This window comes from Rhamphochromis longiceps, linkage group LG5 (assembly GCF_057381845.1).
Source record: "Rhamphochromis longiceps isolate RC_006_pf linkage group LG5, R_longiceps_female_GT1.1, whole genome shotgun sequence".
Taxonomy (NCBI): Eukaryota; Metazoa; Chordata; class Actinopteri; order Cichliformes; family Cichlidae; genus Rhamphochromis; species Rhamphochromis longiceps.
The window spans coordinates 25,369,407-25,395,823 of NC_140561.1; the positions used below are offsets into that span (position 1 = coordinate 25,369,407).

Below are 26,417 nucleotides of genomic sequence, written 5' to 3' on the forward strand. Positions count from 1 at the left end.
ATGTGTGAAAACAGTAAACATTACAATGAGCTTCTGTTCTCTATGAGCGACTGATCAGTCACTCACCTCTTAAACTCTGCCCCACTTTGCACACAATCAACAGCTTGTGTTTCCGCTCATTATAAATTACTGCAAGTGGTGCCCGTACATGTTTGTGTCAGTCACCGGCAATAATAAAACAGATCTGTGTGTCTGAACTCAGCAGGACAGTATTTTAGGGTGTTGGTATTCCACAGTAGCTACATGCTAATAGCTCTTATTTCCTTTCCGGTGCACTGATTGATACAGGAATAAATGCATCTGCCACATGATCGAGTGACTGCCAGAATAATTAAAGGTTAGCTGAAGGTGGGCTCTCTCGAAACTGATGGTAGTTGTCTTCTCATTCTGCTTCAGTACCTACGCTGGCTCCTGCTGAGCGTCGACTCTTTCTATCATGTACTGTTAATGCCATTATGGCTCCAAAAGCTGAGTGTTCACTAAGAGGGAAAGTTGGGTCACATGTTTGAATAGCTCCTCTGACTCTCAAACTCACCGCCTCATATTCTCATTAATAATTAGCTGTTCCTGAGTCCATTGTAATGCTGTGCTTCCCCCGCTGCAAAGAAGGCTCTTACATTTTTAAAGAACTCAATATAACTTTTGACTTAATAGGAAATAAAAATGCAAATTTTCTGCTGAAGTATTATGGGTTTGCTTTGTGGATGCTTTCTAATAGAAGGTAAATAATGCATAAAAGAAAACAATTTGCATTTCATATATATATATTTTGGCTTTAGTTTGTAATAGTGCATCTGTACCTGTAGGTGTGCCCTTAACAATTCATCTCAGTAGAAAGAGACGTTGTTTGCATATAACCAATCAAAATGTTTTTTGAACCACATTTGTGTAATGCCGTACTGTCACTCAGCTTTCATCAGCACGCCTCCAACACCGGCAAAACACATTTATGAAAAACTGGGCTTCTTAAAAATGCATCTCGACGATCCTCAATCTCACAATTTAAACCTCTTGTGCAACATCAAACTGCCACAGGAATAAAAGTGTTTTAAAAACACATAGATCACTCTGTCAAAAGTGGTGCCTCACTCTGTCAGTTGGGAGCAAAACAGTTATAGTGTCTATAGTCAAAATACTCTTAATGTCGTACAATGGCCCACTACACAGCTGCGTGCCATCTGTTTGTCCTGTCACAGGAAGGAAAGACCACATTTCTGAAAAATCCATTTAATAATTCAATTCAATTTTATTTATTTAGCACCAAATCACGACAGCAGCCCCCCCCCCCCCCCAGGCAATTTATAGTGTAAGGTAAAGGCCCTACAATAATAAAGAGAAAATAGTGATTAATATTGAATCTTTTTGCCAACATGGTGGTTAGTACTGTTGCCTCACAGTAGAAGGAGTGTGGGCTGGTGTAGGTGATCCTAAATTAGCCCATAGGTGTGAATTTGAGTGCTAATGGTTGTCTTTCTCTCGCTCTCTCTGTGCTAGCCCTGCAGCAGACTGGTCACCTGTCCAGGGAGTGCCTTGCCTCTTGCAGCTGGGACAGGCTCCATTTCCCTTGCAACCCTGATCAACATAAGTAGTGAATGAATGGATAAATTACACTTAGCTGCTTCATTTTCAAGGTCCTGGAAGGCACGTCATGAGCACAGCCTGTGCTCTTCCTTTGACAGCAACCCAATATTTTTGTTGATTTGTGAAGTTTGGAGACTACGTGTAACTTCAGTAGAGTGTTGACTGTAATTCTAGTGGACGCGTAGTTAGATTAGATCAGATGCGCAGTGTTTAAAATCAGGGAATCTATATTTTAAATATGCAGTGATGTTTGCAGTCCATTCGTCGGTGTAAAAAATGTCAGTATATTCAGTCGACCAGAGAGAGAAGCTTAGCTCCCAGTCCAAAAATAACAAACAACAACAAAACAGTTCTCTCTCTTTGTCACAGGTTTTGAAGCAACAAAAACACGTTTTTCTTTAGTTTAAATGTTATTAAAATACCCTACCTTTTTAATAGTAACATTGGGCCTAATGACAAAATGGTATCATCACATTTAACTGAGAGATGTGAGTGACAAACACATTAACTTTATAAGACATAATTGGCCGAGATCACAAAGGGCAGCACAGACTGTCCCTTGTGGCCTCGGCTTGGGCAGCCAGGCTACAGGTGGACCTGCGCAGCTGGACCCTTTAATTTCCGTAGCCTTTAACCTCTCACAGCTGAGGTCCAGCCAGGCCGAAATGAAGTGATTTGATAATCGCTCTCTGTGGTGCTCATTTGGGCCATGACAGGGTGTGTTCCCTTGAATTACAATGAACTGTACCTAACCAAAGCCCCTGTGGAATTGGTGGCCACTTAAATCAGTAAAAAGCTCAGAAAATATAATAAAGTACCAAGACAAATATCCAAAAAATGAAACATGCACATGGAGAAGGCAGATATTTAAATACTGCGTAACAGTTAATGATAATAAAATAGGGAGATACTATGGCTCCAGCAGAGGTATTGACATCTTTTTAAAAGAGTACAGAGAGCCAACACCCTTAAATAAGTATGGGCATAGATTATGTATTTGTCTCATCGCCAGCAGCTTCATCTTTTCCCTCTATCTATCCCTCTCATTAATGTTTGTGGTAAGAGCGGTCGAGCATGAGCCCGCCTGCTCTCCAATCTCCATATTAAAAATCAAAGAAAAGGTCAGCTTAACAACACCTAAACTGTTATTGACGGGTCAGGGGGATGGAGGAGGGGGAGAAAGGAGGGGAAGGTCAATAATGCAGATAAATACTATAGGGTTGTGAAATTAAAACTGTCAAAATATGCAGATTAGGAGGGAAAGAGTGAGATCATTATTGAAGAAGAGTGGATGTGCACGTGGTTCTACTGTAGAAGGCACCTGAGGGTAGACAGTTATTGCTGTACTGAAGGAAAATGTCGAAATTTAGAAAATGCATTTGTATGTCTCTGTATCTGAGAGGAGAACCTATATTCATAGCCCCATAGAATGTATAAGGTAAGCAGGTTTAAAGATATTAAACCGACTGTGGGATCATAAGCCCACCATCATGCTCTACTTAATCACTCCCTGGTACAGTGAGGATATTGCTGACTCCCATAATCATTGTCATTTTATTTCATGCTTTAGACACCAGAGGTGGACCAGGAAAAAAAAAAGGAAGAAGAAGCTGGGAGAAAGGCAGTGAACTGGAGAATTTTGATGACTTAAAAACAAACATGTGCTCCCTCAAACCATTTTTCTTTGAAAAGGGGAGGAATGATGAGCAGATGGGTCTCTTTCACTGCAATTCACAGGAGTCCTCCTTGAGCAGTTCCATTAACCTTTTATCAATGTATGGAGCACAAAAGATCATTGCACAGGCACAGTGTCTTCTGGCCTTACTCAGATAGGCAGGGGGTGGTGGAATTTTAGTATTAATTCAACGACCATGCATCATTACTGATACTCATTCTGTGGTGTAATTGCTTTGTGGATCCCAACTGCAGTGATCTGTAAGAGAGAGACTCGTATTTTTTACATGTGTAAAATTCAGACGTCAGATTGCATTCCCTGATTTAACAGGCAGTCACACAGCGTTACATCAACATTTTATAGCAGAGAGTTTTGCTGACTAAAAATGGCATGGGTGGCACGGAGGAGCGTTGGTTAGCTTTGACATCCCACATCAAGAAAGGGTTTAAATTTCCTAATCTCTGGGCCTTTTTTCTATGGAATTTGATCTCCTCTGACTGTGTAGGTTTCCTGCAGGCTTCCTCCCACAGAACAAAGACATGCATGTTAGGTTAATTGTTATTTCTAAATTGGCTGTTGGTGTAAATGTGCTTAACTGTGTAGGATAAAGTTTTGCACGTGAAAAATGAAAATGTCCAAAATTTGAGCTTAACACAATCCCAGCAGTTGGGATGATAACAGCAAATTATCAGCAGCTGCATGGTAAAGTACTATGACTTTCCAATATCAAATTTCATAAAAGAGGCGGTATTTGAGTTTATTTAAAATACTTACATCTGTTTGGCAAGCCACTTTGCAACCCACCTCGACCCCAGCTCCTCACATTTGTGCTTTGATGCCTGCTCTGCGTGTGTGTGTGCGCTCCAGAACAAGAGCCATACAGCTCTTCTTTTTTGTTTTTGATTGATCCATTTCAGTAAAATCTAACTTCATCTCTTTCTCCTACAGATCCATCCATGCGTCACAGGCAGAAGACAGTGGTGACAGACATGTGCTACCCAACAGAAATATCCAGCCTGATGGACTTTGGCACACCAGACTGCTCGCTAGGCAAAGGTACTGCGGCGCTCCAAAAGACAAGATGTTGCCTTGGTGACAGCAAGAAGTGAGCATGGTGAAGACAGACACAGAGCTGTCAGCTTGACTTGTGGGTGCAATGGGGGGTTAAAGCTGAGCAAAAGGCTGCACAGGCTAGAGGGTGGTGAGAACAGTCAGATAACAGCACTTGGTGCCTGACCACGAGGGCTTTACCATCCATTACAGCCTTTGATTTATCGCAGCTAAATAACGTGTTTTGTTTCCCAATGCAAGACACAGAAGTGCTGACACCAAATTGGGAGACTCGATTAATTCCCAGAGAAAAACATTTCACTCTGCAAACCGCTTTAATCTGAATGGAACTATATTGATGTTTATTGCGCTAGAGTTACAATGCAGCATGCAGTTATTGCAGGGCTGCGTGGCCACTTACCTCCTCCAATCACTGCTGTCAGTGTGCAGCTCAGGATAATAGCCAGTTTCTGAAGTGCAGCAGTCAAAGTGACCAGTGTGTATCCGTGGCACAAAAGGTATCGATCATGAGGTCAATTGATTGTATGTCCATTGTTGCTTGTGTCCGTTAGTGTTTCTCATTCTAATGACTACTATTGTCCGCGCTTGTTCTCAAACCAGAAAGTCTGCACTGTAATTGTAATTCAGGTCTTTTCTTCCAAGTCTAAAGCCTCAAAGCTGGAAGAACATGCTCGGTTGCTGTTCGACAAGTCTGATGTCATTTCCATCGACAATGAGCACCGGCTCTAGTGACCTCGGCCACTCATTCTCCTGCTTCTCCCACTGCCTATTGTTGTTTTGAGTTTTCTTCCTTTCCTCCTTTTTTTATACAGCCTGTACTCTCTGTAGGCAAGCTAATATTTTAATCCCACTTCATCCTAACTCTCTATCAGCACTCCCCAGTGCTGATAATGCAGACTGACAGGTCAACCGTTCTCTGCTGAGAGAAGGGAGAGCAATACAGCAGAGGAGAGTGGAGGGTAGAAAAAGAAGGCTTTTAGGATTTCTTCTTGCTTTAATGTTAGCAAAGCAAATGAATGGCATAGTGATACAGGGAGTTGAGCTGAAGAATAAGGGCACAGAGGAGTGGAAAATTTCAGACTGAAGAGGTGTCAGAATAAAAGCAATACTGTGAATAAAATTTGGTGTAGTTGCACCATGACTTTAGATTTATGAAGTGCTACATTTGACGAAAAAAAGTATCTATTTAAATAAAGACAAAGAAAACAGATATAGAAAGGTTCAAATATTAATCTAAGTGAATATAATTACATTATTATTAGATTGAATCATTCAAAAGTTCTAATAAACTAAATCAAGGATTTATGATGCAGGCCATACCCTAAACCCAAAGCATTTGCAGCATCTGCCTTTCTCTACAACGAGATAAATCTCCTTCTTTTTGATGTCTTACAATAACTGAGTTACTGTTGCAATCTTTACTCTGAGCTGTGATCGGACAGAGAAAATGAGCCTGGCAGTAATCCTTGAGGTGTCAGTGCGTGACTGACAGATCCATTGCCTCATGTGACAAGTATCTGGTTAGACCACATTTGATCTTTGGACGGAGTTAAAAAGCTAAGCATCAACCTCTGACAGCCGGGACAAACGGCGCAGCTGCTCTGAACTGCTGTCACATCTTTACATGCAAGAGATTTAACTGAAGTTTCTGTGACATACAAACACTCCTACACACACAAATATATTATGCTTACACTTTAGTATGCTAGTTATGTTGCTCAGGTGCTCATAAACTTAAAAAAAGAAAAGAAAAGAAAGGTTTCTATCTAAGTGGGCCCTTTAGGCTGAATTAATTCAGGTACAGTCCTGTCTCTTTTCTTCAAATCACCTCACTGTACCTGCCTTTGGGTTTTGAGCCTGAAGAGGCTCGAGAAGAAAACTGGACCAGCCTTCACCTTATTTATTATTAATCTGTTCAAACACATCCCAGTTCCTATCTAACGTGGCACAGTCTGTCCTTACTCAGCACTGGGCAAAGACCAACCCCATCCCCAGAGGGTTAATGATAAGGTGCATTGCTCATACTAATGTTCTAATCTCACTGTGAAGAGGTAAGGCTGTTTAGTTTGAAGTAATTCGCCACTGTTGTGGTCCTTTTTCCTCCTCTTTAAAGCGCTTTATACTGAAGTTTAATTGGCTGTGTTTGGAGGGGGATTTGTTTTCCTTCCTATGGCCAAAACACACATTCGCATCCAGGAAGTGAGCACTGTACACTCATGTAGAGGCCCACAGAGAGTGCATAGCTTTCACAGAGGGGTGTATCCTCTTGCGTTCAGCTGGTGGAGTGTAAAAGCACACGCTTCACAGTGTTCTCGGCCATCAGGTGGGGTGAGAACGCCACTGACTCACCTGGCTCATTACCTGAGGGCCTTGGTGCAGTTTGTATTCCCCGCCCCCTCCACCCTCCCACACGTGTGTAGGAGGCGGAAGGTAGGAGGGGGGGATGAAAAGCGGTAGTGGGCGTGGGTGAATGTTGTCCTAGTTGCCCGTGGACACCTCGTTACGCAGGTACACAGAGAAAGAGGCTCGTTTGGTACGAAAGGGGGCAGGAAAGGTAGCGAGTTTCTCTCAGGGGATGACTTCCTGGTAACCTGTTTGGGTGGAGCCACAGAAAGCAGAGCTGGGAGCGGCCGGACCGGCAGCGCAGTGTGCGTGTGTGTGTTTGTATGTGAGGTTTGAATGGTCTGTGTGTGCACTGGCCGGGACGCATAGGTGTGCGTTTAATTTTTTTTTTTTAATCTGCTATGAGAGCTCACACCGAGGCTGACAGTGGAGCCGAGCATAGCCTGTGCCGAGAAGGACATGAGGTCCGAGAAAGAGGAGGGGAAGGCCGGTGAGTGATCAATAGAAAATAGACGGTGAAAAAAGACTGTGTGTGTGTGTGTGTGTGTGTGTGTGTGTGTGTGTGTGTGTGTGTGTGTGTGTGTGTGTGTGTGTGTGTGTGTGTGAGAGAGAGAGAGAGAGAGAGAGCGAGAGGGTGAGTGAGTGGGTTTACTGTTCGTGTCCTAATGCGTGTGCTTGCCTGGACTGATTACATAATAGGAATATAAAAGTTACAACAAAGCTGATTAATTTCTGAAATTTCACGTTTGAGACTGAAATGATTTGTGATGCAGTGTAACAAGCGCTGCTGTAGGACACGCTACAATTGACTCAGGCGTTTTTATTTGGTACATGCCTGATTTAACTTAGGCGCCTACTTATTGTCCCGATGTAAAGCGTGGACTTTGTACATTTATTTGACAGGTAGACTATAGATTTATTCAAAACAATGTCATTAGTTTATAAAAAAAAAGACATCTCCACTGCGCCTCGGATTGCTTTAATGCTCGATTAATTGGCCCCTTTATTCATGATCGATCATTATAATATTTGCTAGGTTAATCCTAATTGTTTTCTAGAACAAACAGAAAGCTAGTGAATTCACTGTAGCAGAATACACATTTGAATGTGCAGAAAAAATGTGTTTTTTTAAGTAGTTAAAATTAAAAGTTACAGTAAACAGTTAATCAGCTCAGTTAGGTTTTGACAATCAGATCATAAATCAATTGACTGATTTCACCTGCTCTAATATTAAGTAATCGAACCAAGCTTCTCTTCTTGCCAGCTGTGATATTGAAGTGGTTCTCATGGCAAAATATTACAAATATTTTTGATATATTAATTATATGCCATGAAATGCTGTTAGAATTACTGAAGTCACATTGTTATAAAACTGATGTTTTTCCCCAATACTGTGTTATTATAAGTCTTACTTTTTGATCTGACTGTGGTTCATTTTTTTAATACTCATAACCACATGCCTTTTCCCTCCACTATAAAAGCTGATTAATTTAAATCTATTCCATATCCCAGGATTATTTATTTTACTTAAGTAAAAGTGACCTACATACTGTATGACACGTTTATATGGATGATCTTTTAATCTTTTACATTGTGCATGAACTGTGATGTTTCATCAAATTCATGTTCGGTATAAAGGAGTTTAGTAGCTCAGCAGACATAATGAAGCTGGCCTATAATCTAAGAGCTATGTTGGCCGTTGTGTTTGGATTCATTTAGGAAGCAGACGCACTGTATTATCCAGAAAACTGAAGAATTAAGATGCGTTATGTTTGATGGAAAATGAGAAGATCTTCTGCTATGGAGAATCTTTTCCTAGATGCCATGAAAAGGTTTCTTTGATGCTGCTGTGGGTGTGTGTCTGTCTACACATTCAGATGGACTTGTTGTGGTTGTTTATGAATCAATAGAGATGAGTTTCATCCCACAGTGTGTTGCATGACTCGTACAGGAGCTCATGTTTGCTGAAGCCTGAGGTCACCGCTCAGAAATTTGAAAGACAATGAGTTTGACCGACTGCACTGCAACGCACAGATTGTTCTTTTGCTGTTGCCGTCCCACTCACTGCGCTGTTGTGAAGTTATTCACCGAGGCCGTTACACACAGCGTGTGGCACATCTTTACATATAAAGTCAAGTTTGTTTGTTTTGTTTTCTGATTTCTTCGATCCTGTTTCTGTTTGATCTCCCTGTGAGCTGTAACTACCCTGAGCTAATCACAGGCCGTTATTGCTTTCAGCATCTCAACAAGTGCAACAGTTAACGAGTACAGAACGGGTAGTTTTTGCAGTGTTTTACATGATTTAAACTTGAGTAAGGCTTTTAATGTTACACACATAAGCTGCAGCCCAGCAGGCGCCACCTGCAGTTTGTGAGATTATTCAGGCATGCTCCAGGACATGAGGGACACTGTGTATCAAAACACGTGGATTTCCAGTTCTGCACGGACTAGATCCTGTTGTTCCTAGCAGATGTTAAGGCTTGTCTGCAGATTCAAACTGAGGGTTGTTCGCCATTTTCTTCTTCAGCGATTGACATCATGAACCCAACCTCAGACTCATTTTCAGTATTTTCTTTTCTTCTTCAGGATTCATAGTTTGTTGATATGCACAAGTCCATTTATGATTGGGACTTAAGTGAGTTGACAAAGTATTTGATGGCTTCTGGTTGCTTTGTTTCAGATACTAACATGGTGGCATGATGGTGACTTTACAATTTGATGGTAAACACCTCAGTTCATTAAACAATTTTAGTTTGCCAAACTGTTTCTTGACTGTAAAATCCTTCTGTAAAACCACAATTTAAAAAAAAAACAAGGAAAGACATGTGATGTGTCTAATGGTGACCTTTTAGAGGTGCTAGTTGAAAGCATTTCTTCTCCTTGGACAAGCCATTTTTCTCCTTCCAGGCCTGTGGCCTTTCTCCAGAGCTGCATATTTATAATACTGACATGAGCGTGGTATCGATCTTCTAATCCTTCTCTTGTTAAGAACACAGGAGTATTTCCCAAACTGTCAAACTATGCCTTTAAAATAAATGCAGTATGAAATATCATAGCAACCTGACTATGTAGCATCTGTTAAATCCTGTGTGGCTTTACCACAGGAGCTTGTGCTTGATATCTAAGCAGATGTATCTGAGTGAAAACAGCTTGAGCAGATTGATTGGCTTCTCCGGTGTCTCACATTAGAACAGGGGGAAATTGTTATATATGGTTTAGCTTTAGAGGGATGAGGTCATTTTGATTGATTGAGCTGAAAGCTGGATAATAGTACATTCCCTGTACAGTCACTTCAGTTTTATTCCTTTGTCATAAACTGAAGGAGTGCCCTTTTCAGTTCCTTCATGCCAGCAGGGTTAAGTAATCACTGGATGATTCACTTTATGTAAACAAAACCAATGCACAGGGAAGGATGCCAATTCCAAGTGACATCGAGGGCGGATGCATCTCTTGACCATATTAAAAATATTTAAATTACTTTCAAGTTCTCGGAGCCTCCAAATGGAGCATCTTTGGCAGAGTGCCTAATCTGCACATTATAAACACGTGAATCAATTACAGCTATCTTCACTTGGCATCCTTGCACTGACCTCAGTTGTAATGTAACCCCCTCCCCCCCAGGCAATTAATTAATAGGAACTGTTCCTGATAGATACTGTATACTTGCACAGATGTTCATTCCAGAGTCTAAGCAACTTAACACTTACACTGTTTTCATTCATCAGACCTTGTTTTTGCACATTTGGATTGAAATAAAATACTGGTTCTACAGCACAGTAATGTACCAAGTTTAAGATTTAATTTGAGTAGGATTGGTTTAGTATGGTCTTTTTTAATGCTGTACTGAGCATTTTGTGGTACAAGGGTAAACGGCACACAAATTGCAGTTGTTTAAGAGTAGTTGCACGTTCAGAATCCAAATTTTATTTTGGGAAGCTGTGCATTGTTTCAGTATTAGATCATGCACAGGTCAGAGATTAAATTGAGGTTGAATTGTCTCTGAATGCTGGGAGTAAAGGTTTGAGAATCCAGGTAAATAATAACCAAAAAAAAGGAAAAAATCTGTCAGCTAGAGAAAGAAACTGCGGTTTGCTTGCAGGAAAAAAAATCATAAAGGCAAAACACCCGTTTATGACTGCACTAAATGTCAGGAGTGCTATCTAGGAAAGGAGAGCAGACTTGTGTCCTTGTCAATGATTAAGGGAACACGTTGTGTCCCTAACTAGAAGAATCGCCACGAAATGCAAACCCTGGGTAAGAGACATGAAATGAAACCAGATCTGTGGACCCATAAAAAGAAATCAATCTCTGACTCGTGAGACTTTCTATGTTGGTGACAAAGCAGCGTCTTCTGTCAAGCACTGTGCTTCACTGGAATCAACACTGACAGAAGCAATGGGATAAATCAGAGATGTACAGGAGCGACGTGTGTGCTCAGAATTGGCTAAATGTAACGAACCCACTGGGTGAAATTTCACCATTCATCAGTACAGCAATCATAAACATAGCTATAAATCACCCAGCAACGAACTTTTCAAGTGAACAGCTGGAATATTCTAGATGTGCAAAGCTGGTAGAGACAAACCCTAAAAGACTGGCAGCTGTAATTTTAGCAAAAGGTGGTTCTACAAAGTATTGACTCAGAGGGCTGAATAATTCCGCACACCCCACTTTGCAGTTATTTATTTGTAAAAAATGTTTGGAATCATGTATGATTTGAATTTATGTTATGTTAGTAAATTTTAGAAAACTACAATCATTTTGTATGTTTATATTTGAATTTTTGATGTATTAGCTGGATTTGTTATCTATAACCGTGTTGAATTATCGATTAAATGGTAAATACTTTTGTCAGGTAGGTTAAAGAGTCAGTAGCATGCATTATTTATGCGCAGATGTATTATAGACAAGCCAGGTGTAATAGCCTGTCAGGGGAATGGACCTGACCCATACGTGCAGAGACTTTTTAGGATGCAACAGCACAGTGCTCAGAGTCTCCGGGTGTCAGGGCATTAGAAATAAGGTGTTTGCTTACATCTTTTTGATCTCCTGGTTTGAAGCTCATCAGTGCTTTTACTGCTATTTGTAGCTTAAGCATATCAAATCTGATTTAATGCTGCCCACACTCTCTATACAATCTCCAATCCATTTCCACACAGGTTCCTGCTGTGCCCATAGTACAAGTTGACAATAAAGATGCTAAATATAGTTTTGCTGATGATTTTACAAAAGCCACTAATCGCTGCAGCGTACCTATGCCATCCACCCACCCAACCTCCCCTTAATTTGACTCAGCAGGGTGCCCCTGAAAGAATGAATGTATTTACTTATGAAGCTTCTCACTCTCAGTCGTTTCTCTTTCTCTTGTGTCAGGCATGGGTTTGGAACTGATTGGTTACAGTCATTTAATAAATCTGTAAACACATGGTTTGGTTTTTCTGTCTGAAGTTGTAAAAAAGCTCAGAAGACTTCTAGAAACTAATCTGAACAGACATTTGTTCAATGCAGAATTGGAAGGAGGAGGCAGCGTGATGGTAGATTTCACTGTTGTCTCACAGAAAGAAGGTCCTATATTCAAATCACTGGCCACCCGGGGGCCACCTGGGGGCCTCTCTCTGTGGCGTTTGCATGTTTTCCTTGCGTCTGTGTGGGTTCTCTGAAGATACTCCAGCTTTTCTCCACAGAAGGAAGATGTTGGCCTCGAATGATTGTCTGTTTCTGTGTGTAGGGCCTGTAGTAGCATGGCCACCTCTCCAGGAAGTACCATGGCTCTCATCTTATGGATGGATGGAATTATTTGAATGGGAGAAAGGAATTGACAGGAAGGTGTTGTTTTGGAGTTTTTTTTCTTTTAACTTGACTTCCTGATTTTATATATCTGTAGTTATGCAATCAGCTGCAAGACCACACACTTTGGCCCCTTTTATCTGTCACTACCATGATGACATACTTGCACTGACGGGGCCAACACGCCTATGTTTATCCAAATATGCTGAGGCTAATGGGAATCAACCTAGTATTAGTCATAAACAAAAGTATGTAAAGATTTCATCCAGTGGTTCTTCAGATGCCAGAGATACCATAAGAAAACTAGTAACGTCACTCAGATACTCATGTGTATCTGTGCATCACCACTCTGATGAAGCACTCTAAAGTTATTTGCAATGTGACGCAAGTCACATGAATGTTTTGTTACTGACTGTATGCCTTGCATGGCTTTTAAGGTGTATTTTTCCTCCCTTTAAAGGTTACACAGTTACTTGTATGAGCTGAATCACACTGTTGTCTTCTCTCATGTCAGTCTTGCCCGAGCTTCATACCATAAATAGTGAAGGCCAGAGCTCAGCAGGCATGTGCGCCTGTTCTCATAATTTACTATAGAAATAGCCACCTTTAAGCTCAATTGCACACACTAAGTGCAACCATTTTCAGAAACTCAGGACACTATAAATATAAATTAAAACAGGAGGCATTGCTGTGCAAATAATTCAAGCCTTTCATTGAAAATAATACTAAATATTGAAACTGAAAAGCTCTTTTTCACCCCTAAATTTGATGCTGATAACATGATACAGGAAAAGCTTGGACGATTGCTTGGACGATTGCTACTTTACTGCATGAATTCTTCCTTTAACAATGCTATTTATAGTTCAGAGGAACTGAGCGATTTTTATAGTTTAGAGACTGCAATGTTGTCCTGTCCATTCTAGATGTGGGATTTCAGCAGCCCCATTGGCCTCTTTTGTCATTTTACAGCTCCCTGCTGCAACGAGGGCAGTTCAGCATCCAGACCCTTTTGTTAAGGAGTCTGGCTGCTGTAATATGGGCAGAATATAGTTTACTTATTTCAGCAAGACCATGGTAGAAGCCTTCCTTTAGAAAAAAAAAAACATTGTTGGATTGGTAGCATAATGATGACTAGATAAAGATATGTGTATAGCGTTCAGCACCTCCATATCATCACCGACGTCAAACAATCTAGAACGGATCAGAAGATCACAGACATTCAATGTAGGCTTTTGGCCTTGTCCCTTTTAAACATTTTACACATTGGTGCAGTGGTTAGTGCTGTCACCACAAAGGAAGAAGGTTCCTGATTCAAACCCCGGCTGGACCCTTAGTGTGTGGAGTTTGCATGTTATCCACGGGGCGTGTGGGTTTTCTTTCAGTTGCTCCGTCCTTCTCCTACAGTCCAAAGACATGTATGTTAGATCTGTGCTACGTAAATGCACAGACGTAGCATTTGCAGTACATAGCACTGCAAAATCTTTGCAACTTTACATGAAGAAATGTTATTCTGAAACTATAAACTTGCTCATGCAGTCTTTCCAGGTTGTTTCAAATGGTCTATTTATACCCAGTTATGTGACTGAGCTGCTGCCAATTAACCTTATTAGATGTGAGGTGTTCCACCGTGAACCAGGTCAGAGGCTTAGATCCACAGGTTAAGCCCTTCTAGCTCTTCTGAAGTTGAGGCTTAAATGTAAAGGTTACAATTTGTGGTTTCTTTCATTTACTTTGCTTTGTTTGGCTCTAATAATGAGCTTTTCTGCTTAAATTTACCTTCAGAGTTTTTGCTTTGTGCTTATGTCTTTTTTGTCTTTTACTCCTGTTTACATCGCATTTTATAATTATATTATTAATAATCATAAGAAATCATTTTAGTTCACTTTCTTCAGGGACTCTGTTTGAGTCAACACAATCACCTGCAATGCAGCTACACACTTATGTAATGTTTTTCTTTTTGCATAAAGCCTCCGAGCAACTGCTGTCTTGAAAACAAGTTTTTGATGTTTCTATTAGTTCATTCTAGGTAACGTTTATCAACAAGCAGAGCTTAGGAAAGAAGAGCTTATTAGGAGGCTTTTATGGAGTGTTTTTTTTTTTTTTTTTTTTTTTTTTTTTTTTTTTGGCCTGTCCCGTTTGGCTCTTTTGCCATCAGAATTGTTGTCTAAAGGCAAAGAAAGATGCCCAACGGGCAATGGAGTGTTTTAAAGACTTTGGTGGTTGTTTAAAACAGCTCTGCTCATATCAGCCACTGACAACATAGCTTTTTGTTACAGTGAGGTGTTTTTATCCCCAGTAAACACTTGTCATATTGCTTAAAATTTGGTTTAAAGAAAGCTTTGATATATGTTTTCTTGCTTTATTATTCGCTGCATGGTCAATTTTTTTCTTCTTTTTTCTTTTTCTTTTGAGAAATGTGCCATTGAATGGGGCTGCTTTGATGTCCCAATATATTAGCCAGGCCCCCTCCAATGCGACACCAGAACATCTCTCAGTGCTTTCTCTGGAAAGCCATTACAGTTTTCATCATTCAGCTCCAATTCCCTGCACATTTGCTGCATTACAGATATCATATTATAGCTGTGCATCAACAGTAAGGGACTCAACTGAGTGGAAAAAGACAGTGCATGATCTTCAGAAGTAAACAAAATGCCTTGAAGCTCTACAGTTTTTCTGATTATTGAAAAAAAGCTGCAGTTTTTCTCCCTGTAATACGCTCTGTTTAAACATGTTGACACACTGTGATATATCGACAGAGGACGTAATAATAATAACAGCTCTTCACACAGCCCTCACACACCTGGACAGTCGTAACACCTATGTTAGAATGCTGTTTGTGGACTCCAGCTCTGCCTTCAATACAGTTCAACCCCACAAACTGGTTAATAAACTAAGCAACTTAGGACTCAGCAGCTCACTGTGCAGCTGGATATTGGACTTCCTGAGCAACAGACCCCAGAACGTCAGAATGGGAGAGCACACCTCCTCCACCCTCATTCTGAATGTGGGTGTCCCACAGGGGTGTGTCCTTAGTCCCCTCTTATACTCACTTTTCACCCATGACTGTTCACCAATCCACACCAGTAACACCATTGTAAAATTTGCTGATGACACCACCGTCATAGGACTGATGGACAACAACGATGATTCAGCCTACAGAGAGGAGGTTCAGCATCTGAAGCGATGGTCTGATGACAACAACCTGCATCTGAACACATCCAAGACCAAGGAGATGGTAATCGACTTCAGAAGAACAAAGCGATCTGAGCACTCTACCCTCTACATTGATGGGGAGGAGGGAGAAAGGGTAGAAAGCTTTAAATTTTTCGGAGTCCACATCTTGGCCGACCTTACTTTAACATCTCCCACCAGGAAGGGAAAGCACAACAAAGGCTGTACTTCCTCAGGAAACTACGTCAGGCCCAATTACCCCAAAGACTGCTAGTAAACTTCTACCGCTCCACCTTCGAGAGCCTTCTGACCTACTGCTGCATACTCTGGTTCAACTGCTGCACCGCGGAGGACAAGAGGAAACTGCAGCAGGTGGTGAGGGCAGCAGAGCGGGCAATCGGTACTTCACTAACCCCCCTCAGAAACATCTATACTGGCAGACTTCAGCAGAAAGCCAGCACCATCATCAAAAACCCCCCACACCCTGGACACTTCCCTCTGGTAAACGTTACAGGTCCATCAGGTCAAAGACAAACAGACGCAACAGAAGTTTTTACCCACAGGTTATCAAACATGCCCTACCTCCACCCTGATTGAAGGATAACTGCACTGCATAAATCATATTTCTGTTTATACTTCAATGCAACCAACACCCCTACCTCTTTAAACTGTATTTATTATAACCTTATTTAGTATAGTTCCAACAGCACCCCCCCCCCCACTCAATGTGCAATATCACTGATCACACTGCACCTCTCAATGCACCTGCTAGTTAGGTGGCATGTATGTGTAAGTATATAGATGTAAGCGTGTATGTGAAAATATGTGTGTGTGTATGTATGTACGGATGCATATGTGTATATGTTCATATGTGTATGTATGTGCGTGTATGTTTGCAGGTGTATGTATAACTTGTACATATCTTTCTTGTGTAAATTTGTCAGTTATTGTGTAAATACTTACGCTATTGTGTACTTCACACACATGGAGAAATGCCAAACTGCCTTTCATTGTTCTTGTAACGGTGACAATAAGAAGCTATTCTATTCTAATTCAATACTAATCTTCTAAAAGAAGCCAAAGCTGTGGTTTGCACTTTGTGTGGTGCTGCACTTGTAGCTTAATAAGAGCTCATGCAGAAAAATGATTTGAAAGTTTTGGCCGGATCTTCTTTGTCTGCAGGAATAACTTCCTTCATATTTTTAACAAGTGTCTTGCCAACATGTTCGTTCCATGGAAGCTAAAGCTGTTCAACCAGACTGAACGGCCTCCTCTTGATTTTTCTGCCATGAAGCTGTCACATAAATTTGTTTGTTACATTTTTTTTTATACAAGAAAAGGTGATCTCTTAGAGCCTAAAGTGAAAATCTCAGAAAACCCACCTACGCTCCTTAATGAAGGTTCATCAGGTATTTAAGAGAGAGGTGTGGGGTATTACAGCATGTGTGGATCTTAGAAAGCTCCGTGTGCCCTCGTTATCCAGCTCAGCTGTTTTCACTTACTGTACCGGAGAGATTAGAGGAGAACAGCCAGCACCACTGCCTCTGGGTTTGTCTTGTATACTGTACTTTTAAATTACACAAATCTGAATTGGCAGGAAGACCAAGGCGGAAAAATGACAACCATGCACATCATAGCTCCTCAAGGCAGAATGGTTAGCTGCTGTCACTGCAGAGATTTTTGACGCCCTGCTCGACTGTCAAATGTCATTCTAATGGTTTTGCTTATTAAAAATATTCCATGCTGCTGGAGAGGCTGCTCTTTATGATATCTTGTGGAACAAAAGTGCTTTGTTAAAAGGTACAAGTACACCCAAATTACAGAAATGTTACCATGCTAGCAGTTAGCTGCAAGGACTGTTGCAGGTTTGAGATATCTGTTCAATTCATCTGTGAAGGTTCTCAGGCATCCAGGTCATTGTAGCCTAAAGAGCTTGGAAAGAAGGTGTCTGTAGTCCCTGAAGACGTTTCACCTCTCATCCAAGAAACTTCTTGAGTTCTAAGAGCAACTGGTGGAGAGTCCCAGACTTTAAGCTCTATGGGACTGTCCCCAAGAGGGTCATGGACCCCCTATTGATCCTCTGCCTAATCACACCCACTCTGTGTGAAAAAAGGTGTGGGTCACAATCAGCCATGGTTGATTGTGAACCATTGTGAATCCTAGCCCCACCCTATCATGTGATCTGTTCAATTCAATTTTATTTATACAGCACCAAACCACAGCAACAGTTGCCTCAAAGAGATTTGTGTTGTAACATGTAACATATCATAACATTGTAACATCTATGCTATAATAATAGAGAAAGTCCCCCAAAAATGAATCCATTCCTGCTGGGAAAAAACTTGGCGACAGTGGGAAGGAAAAAATCCCCCTAACAGGAAGAAACCTCCAGCAGAACCAGGCCCAGGGAAAGCCGGTCATCTGCTGTGACCTGTCCGGTGTGATGGGAGGAAGACAGGATAAAATATACACTGTGGAAGAGAGTCCGAGGTTAATAATAACTAATGTTTAACTGCAGAGTGGTGTATAAACACATAGTGAGTGAAGAAGAAACACTCATGGGAAGCCCCCAGCAGCCCAGGCTTATTGCAGCGTAACTAAAGGAGGATTCAGGGTCATCTGATTCAGCCCTAACTATATGCTTTATCAAAAAGGAAAATCGTAAGCCCAATTGAAAATAGAGTAGATCTATCCCCAAGAGTCCTGGAAAATGTGTTTCGATGTCTCATGAGAAATATTTTCCATTTCTAGTTAATCCACAAGCCTCACATTTAAAGTTCTCTGGAACTACTTCTACCATTTTTTTTTTTTTTCTATTCGGTTTGTGGCCTCCTTCTATTAACCGGGACATTTTTCGTGCATAGTGAGACACAAACTGCTTTTAAAATGCAACAAGAGCATTAGCTTTAAATGGACTTTCTCATCCAAGTTTAATATTCCACCGTAGTGCACGTTAAGCATCTTTGATCAGTCATGTATACAAATGAGGCCACTTTAATCCTGCATATGGTTCACAGGAGACTAGTTCAGGTCTTTGACCACCAATCAACACATTTCCAACACCCACTTAACCTTCCCGGTGCCTCTGCTTTCTCTAACACCTCATCATAAGCCTACAGCTACTATATGTGCTCTCCTCAGCTGTGTGTGCGTGTGCGTGCTGGGTTTTAATAGCTCTGCTATGCAAGGAAAAGGGACAGAGATTGACCTGCTGCTGACTGGCTTTGATGGACAAACTAATGGGAGGCTTGGATGAGAAGTTCATTGAATGGGACGCTGCTGAGTAGGAAGAGAGTGGGTTCTCTTCTTATGTGGGAGGACACTAATAGCTTTGCCAAGCTCTCTGCACAACCACTCAAAGCTCAGAGAGCATACTGCTTTGTGTGGCTTATATGACTCCTGTCAGTTTAAATTGCTTTTTTAGATTGCATAAAACAGTGTATATGGAGGTGAATTATCTGTAGGTACAGGCAATGGATGGCTCGCCTCTGTCGGCACCCTTTTCTTTATGTCCTTTCAGTCTTTTTGAGATGTGAAACGATCACATACATCTGCAGAAGAAGTCTTAACTTTTATTTTTCCTCAAGTTTTACCACAATTTGAGTTGTTTAAAAGAAAAAAACTTCCTGCAGGTCCATTTCTGTGTATTTTAGCCTGTGTCTGCTGTGTGAGCCGGTGTATTTAATTGTGAAAGAGGATGATGCTGAAAATGAATGCAAAATTGGATTTGGGAGAAATGTGTTATTGATTCTTTGTAAGTTAAACACATTTCTCACTAAATCCACCGTAGATACCCTTAGGACAAAATGCTCACACTTTGTTATTGAGGTACAGCTTAATGGATATAACACAAGCGTGTAATGATGCTAATACTTGGCAACTAAAATGCAGCCATTTCCAAACTGACAGCTAATGACAAGAGTCGATCAGCATCCACATCGCAGTGAAACAAATATAAAGCGTCCTCAGAAATAATGTCCAATTCTGTCCAGTGTCATCAAAAGCAGCTGCCGGGCTCCCGTGACAAAAATAGGAGAGCCTGCAGGTAAACAGATGAATAAATGGATTTAAGCTGCAAGAAGGCCATGAGAGATTGCTCTCTCTGGGAAACAAACTCTTTTTGTCACATGCAGCACAGAGCTGCCCGCTGTGCTTCCAGAGTCCCGCGCTGACAGAGACCGATGGACTGTCCCCTCCTCTCTTATCGGAGCTGCTGCAGCCCCACAACGTCTGGCTGCAGGCCTGCTAAGACCTTCTCTTTTTTCCTCTGATGCAGGCTTCCTCACGTTGACGTCGGCTCTCTCTATAGTTTTATACAAAGTTTTGAAGGCATTGCCTTAAAAATTAGGGAGCACTCCACTTCTTTACTTGAAATATTGCTGTACGAACGACATCCCTCGATGGTTAGTTGAGCTTATTGATCCAGGCTGAAACAACTCTGTAGCTGCTGGATCGTTTCCATGGTTTGTTTGTTTTTTTCCAGTCATGCATTCTGGATCATCACCGTTTTTCCAGTGTATGTGCTCTCAGTTTAACACGGGGTTAAATCGGGGTTACCTCTGAATTCCTGTTCCCAAGGCCCATGATGTTTTCGTGCGTGTGTGCGTTTGCTGTTGTTCTTTTGACACAGCCATCTATCAGACATTTAGCTTTTTTTTGAAGTTAACATCAGAGCCTTGAGTGACGCTAGCTTGATTGCAGATTCTTATTCATGCAACAGAAAGTAAAACTCTAATGCCTGTAATTCACACATACACAAATGCACACTCACACATTTATCCTTTTTTAAAATTGTTTAAAACTAACAATTTCTCACTGATTTGTTAATTAATTTTTTGTCTGTCGGATTCCCAACAGAAGTCACCCAACGTATTTTCCTGGACCTCAAAACTTGTTTTGTCTGAAAAATGTCAAAAGTTACTTATGCTTTCGAGCATATCTGCTAAGGTGATAAATCACTTTTTTTAACAAGAAAAATTGTTAATCAAACAGTTTTTTGACTAATTTTCTGCTTATTTAACTCGTGATTTATTAACTCATCATCCCTTATAAGATCCAAATAGCTTTTTTTTTCTTTATGCAGCGCTCTATGGTATTGAGTTATTTTTTGGGGAAATTACAAATCTATCATTGCGTTTGCAGGTTTTATTCTATGCTGAAATGTTTTGGCTGACTGCGTATTTCATCTGTCTTTGTTCTTGCGTTCTTCTGGAACAGACCTTCTACCCTTTATGTGCGCAGTATAAATCATCGTGACACTTTTGCTAGTACGGGTTTCCTTCAATGGACTTTTTCATTGTTTCTGTCCTCTGGCTTTACAAATGTGTCCACCAGCTTGTGCCACTGCGTTCGCTCTTCAGTTTGTCCTCGCCTTAGTTCCCTGCTCATGTTTGCTTGCCTGTTTCCCCTGAGGGATATGAGGCATTGCACAGCTGAGGGAAAATACGGCACAGAGGAGCACAGCCCGAGTGTGTGCCGCTTATATTTTATTAAGTCTTATCAGGCTGCTGTCTCTTGCGTACTACCATCACCAGTGCCAGGCCTGAGTCTGTCACTCAGCATGTAACTACATTTTTGCAACACCTCTGGCAACATCTGAAGGGAAGCTGTAACTTTTGTGGTTTGATGTATTGAAGAATTTTATCACTTTTGTTATTAGTTCATATTTTTCCATTTCCTGTTGCATATTTTGCCCCTTTTGGACATCCCTGTAGTTTACTCTTTTATTTCCATCCTCCTTTCTCATTTTTTTCTGCACACTTACCCTCCATATTTATTCTACACATAATCTAAATTTGCAAACTCTTTCTCTCCTTCAGTGTTGCTCCGTGAAGAGGTGGTCCAGCTCCAAGAGGAGGTCCACCTGCTGAGGCAAATGAAGGACATGTTGACTAAAGACCTGGAGGAGACCCAGGGCGGCTGCTCTGCCAATCTGCTTTCTGCCACTGAGCTCCGTGTGCAGCTGGGTGACAAGGAGCAGGAGCTGGACCGTGCCAAGGAGGCCTTACAAGGTCAGAAGCAAACAGACATCTTGTCGTCTTGCCTAATCTACCAGAACCCCTGTGTTTCCAGCACCTACCTACTTCAAATGTACAGCAAATACAGCTGTCCAAGCTTTCATGGGGATGTTATGTCAAGCCAGAATATCTTGTAATTAAATGAAATCCACTTTGTCTTACCAAACAAAAGCAGATAGTATAAATTATTTTTTTTCCATTACATGACAAACCTTGGGACATCAAAATGATCTACAAAGTCATTTTTTTGTATTCGTACAAAAACGTCTTCTGCGTTGTGCTTTCTCACAGTAATTGGTTCAATTAAATGTTTCCAGGCAGCATATACAGTGGTGTGTGCATGGTCCAATAGGTTCATCTGTCCAAAGAAAATTGTTCCAGAAGTCTTGTGGTTTGTCTTAATGTGTCTTAGTGCCATGAACTTTAATATTTAACTTGCTAACTGAGGCCTGGGGAGGCTGATATGAAGCTTTTGGCCTTTTTGAAGTTTCTCTGAGCGTTTCACAATCTGAAATTCACAATCTTTTTCAGGGAGGGGTGGGGGCATTTGCGTGGGATGTCCACTTGTTGGAAGATTGCCTTGAATGTTCTTTGTATAAACGGCTCACTTAAATGTTTTATATCTAGACAGTATATCTCTTACTGTCCGTGGTTTTATATTCAACTCTATACATTAAGAGTTATCATGTTCTTTACCGACTCTTAAGAACAAGCATGCCACATAGCTGGGTGTTTTCCATTTTTGCATTTGTTTACTATAATTTTGGCTCTCAGATTCTTGGTGTGTGTGTGTGTGTGTGTGTGTGTGTGTGCATTAACTATCAAAATTACTTTTTGGGATTAGCTTCTCTTTACTAGAGCAACATATGTTGATTCATCTATTTCAAGCAAATAAGAATGATTCATTGATCAAAGCAGTGGGTGTAAATCATTAACTCAACAGCATTTTTCACATTCATCAAAATCATTCACAAGTAACAGCAGACCAATTACCATAATAGTAAAATTCCAGTGATTCTTCTGGGGCATAAATTAAAATGAGCAGGTAATCTCTGTCTTTATGTGGCTAAGTTGAAACATTAGTCATCCCGAGCTGATGAGCAGCCAAGTCAACTCCAGGTTCACCTCATTTTAATTAACGTCCATCGATCATGAGCGAAGAGCTTCGCTCGGACACTGATGTGTTAGGGGTGTTCTGTTTTTATTATTATGCAACACCACCATGTTTACATCTTTTTACAAAAAGCAAAGCCAGTCCTGCTTGAAACTCAGGCAGTTGTTTTTAGTTTAATGTTCTACCTTTGCGCGGTCCTTTCAACAGCTCATAGTGGTAAACTGCAGGCTTGTAAACCGTCATGTAACTGCGGCAAAACAGGTTTAAATGCTGTGTGATAAATGCGAGGACGCTGAACGCTGACAGGAGGAATGCACCCTGAATGACATGTGCAGTTATGGAAAGTGCAGGTACCACTTTTCCAGTTTTGCCTACCTGGTGAACCCGGGCTCTCATGAGAGCGTTAGCATTGTTTCCACCTGCACAAAAGACCCACAGTTGCATCGCTGCTGTTGAGCTGAAAGTGAATGAAGTTGAAAGGAATCAGATCCAATCACGCTGTTTTCAGGATGAGTCCACAAAGACTCCACATGCCACCTGAAACCGAATGACTCGGGGATGATTACATCATTTTCTCCGGGCCCCGTCTTCTGAAAGTAAAGGGAAAAAGTAACTCATTAACAGAAGACACAGTGTCACCTAGTGGCTCTGTGGTGTAATTACAAAGCTTTGTCTTTGTCTACTGTTTGTCTACTGTCCAGTTTTCTGTTGTTGATGGACACATATGTGCTGCTCAGTGTCTCAATGTGTTTGCTTGTGTTTTGAAGCTATGAAAGCTGACCGTAAGCGGCTGAAGGTGGAGAAAGCAGACTTGGCGAATCAGATGCAGCAGCTGTACACAACACTGGAGAGCAGAGAGGAGCAGCTGCGAGAGTTCATACGCAACTACGACCAGCATCGAAAGGTAACGCTGTCAAGTTTTGTCTCTGTCTCTGTGTGCCTGCATTCCTATCCCAATTGTCAGTATATATTTTTAAAAAATAATAATAATAATCCAACCCACACGTAGAGGTATTTTGAATTATGGCTACCTTACATTTTGTTTTCTACCAAAATAAAAACAAGAAGTTTTTCAACTCTAAAAAGTTTAACCAGTCTGATAGCACTTCACTTAAATCTATTTTATATTTAAAACTAGTGAAAAGGGCGGTTTTTCATTTGTCCAGCTGTACAGAGATTTTTAATAATAATAATGGATTGGATTTATATAGCGCTTTACAATGCCACTATTCATTCACTCTCGCATTCACACACTGGTGGAGGCATGCTACGGTTGTAGCCACAGCTGCCCTGGGGCAGACTGACAGAAGCGAGGCTGCCATATCGCGCCATCGGCCCCTCTGGCCAACACCAGTAGGCAAGTAGGGTAAAGTGTCTTGCCCAAGGACACAACGACCAGGACAAAGAGCCCGGGGATCGAACCGGCGACCTTCCGGTTACAGATACGCTTCCCAACCCCCTGAGCCAGGGTCGCCCCTGTTTTAACAGTTAGCGTTTTTACAGTTCTACCCATTTATAGACTGTACATGAAAGATGGATGTAGCCACGGTGACGTCATGGTTTGTGTATTGCCATTTTGGTACTTTGGGTATGTCTTAGTAATTAGCAGTGTTTTCACACCTAGAGTCATTTTATTGTGGTCCCATCAGCAGATAGGTTTGACACTTTGTGACTTTCCCTGTGGTTTGGTTTCATTTCACACAGAGAAAAATCCAAGTGAACCACAATGTGTCATTACAAACCACGTAAGAACATTCAGTCTGCTTATAGACCAGATGTGTCTGGGGCATGAGCAGCAAGTGTAAATACAGGAAGGTGTTGCATTCTGGACTATTTGAGAGCATGGAGAATTTATAATCTTTTCATGCCTCTTTGCCAACCCTTACTGACTTGTGCGCATATAGTATAGTTCAGTTTAAACAGACTAAACATCGCAGGTGTGGAAACACCTTCGGATATTAATTAGCACTGTTGACAGGCTTAACTGTTTCTCTACGATGTAACAGTAATAACTGCTTCATAAAAACATAGACGCTAGCATAAAACATGAATAAAGCCTTCAAAATGTCTATAAAGCCACACAACCACATAACAGTCTGTCTTGCTTATAACTTTGTCTTAGTTGCAACAGTCCGTAACTGGAATTACTAAAAAAACAGCAGCCACCCTTTTCAAAACCATACAGCAACACACGATGTGTGCTGCTTCACTCAAATTTTTTTCCGGTTCACTCAATGTGACTTTGATGTGAAATCACGATAACTGTATGTGTGCGATTTCTGCAGGAGAGTGAGGATGCAGTGAAAGCCCTGGCAAAGGAGAAGGACGTGCTGGAGAGGGAGAAGTGGGACCTGAGGAGGCAGACCAAAGAATCCACAGAGCAGGCCAACGTCTTGCGTTCTCAGCTGGATATGAAGGAGAACAGGATTAAAGAACTGGAGGCCGAGCTCACAATGGTGAGTCGGACGGAGTCACAACTTTGCTAAAGTTATTAAACTGCAGCGGAGTCACCTCCACTCTTAGCTGGTAAACGTGGCACAAATGCAAAGAAGGTCACATGTTCATATCAGTTCAGACGCATGCAATATGCCACTTCCTCAGTCTGGAGCAAAGCTTAATGCTTTGAGAGAAAGAAATTCATGCCTTATCTCTGTGCTGCTGTGTCAGTCCCTCATAGGTACACTTGTCAGTCTGTGTGTCATTAATCTCTCTCCTCCCTCAGCAAGTCACAGCCACCCACAGATCCTCACATCACGCTCCATCACAGATCACATTTGTTGGCACTTCAGTGCCAGAGCTGCATCACTGTCAAACAGCCCAACCCTGTTGCTTTCTCTGCCGCTAAACTCAACTTTCTCCAGTCTGTCCTCTCTCAGAGGATTTCAGTAAAAAAATATATAAATAAAGTCCTATGGAAAGTGATGAATACATTCGGTTTATAACACTGGCTATTTTCTAACTTCAGCATATCTCAGGAATAGACCATCCTGTTGCACTTTCTAATGTTTAAAACCCACAATACTTGAAGGATCAGTCACAACGTAGCACTGATCATCATGTCACAGTGCAGCGCTCTGCTGGAACCCCTCAGCTCCCGCCATTCCCATGGATGTTTCTTTGACAGGTAACACCCAGTTAAACAGTGCTGCAGAATAAATGCGTGCTCCCTGATGGCAGCGGCCTCCACCAGCAGGGTTATGCACCCGGCCACACCCATAAAACGACAGAACTAGGAATGGCAAGAGGAATGTAACAAAGAGCAACAAAAGCTAACAGATAACAGTCCGATTGAGCATGCAGAAGGATGTGTCACAACAAGCCCGATCATCGGAGGCCCCACCCTGAAACCCACAATACTTGAAGGATCCTCTGCCACTCACGAGGTCCCATGTCGTTTCCCGGAGAGGCAAAATATTAGGCAGATGTTTTCAGAGTTTCATTAAAAAAAACAGCTGGTACTCAGTTGGTCGTGTGAGATTAATTCTGATGATTTCCAACTTAAAAAAGTGGGCTTCTTAATGACTCTGTGTCCAGTGTCACAGCCAGTGGAATAAACTATAGCCTGTCTAATCTTATATCGTGTATACTGATCCTTGTAATTATAGTTAGTCCTGTAATGTTAACATCTTTGTCCCTGTTCACTCTCATGCTAATTTTC

At 41.4% G+C, this 26,417-nt stretch overlaps 1 protein-coding gene across 4 annotated transcripts in view; it reads left to right on the top strand.

Moving 5' to 3' along the window:
* Nucleotides 1-26,417, top strand: part of kaznb (kazrin, periplakin interacting protein b) — a 79,523-nt gene that overhangs the window by 40,770 nt on the left and 12,336 nt on the right. For 3 of the 4 annotated variants that reach the window (XM_085406847.1, XM_085406846.1, XM_085406849.1), the window contains exons 2-5: nt 4,205-4,312; nt 21,448-21,639; nt 23,527-23,663; nt 25,045-25,215. In XM_085406847.1, the coding sequence (XP_085262973.1) occupies nt 4,205-4,312; nt 21,448-21,639; nt 23,527-23,663; nt 25,045-25,215 (608 nt within the window). Of the gene's footprint in view, nt 1-4,204; nt 4,313-6,807; nt 7,161-21,447; nt 21,640-23,526; nt 23,664-25,044; nt 25,216-26,417 lie in introns of those variants that run through there. The other variant, XM_085406848.1, reaches the window with a different exon arrangement.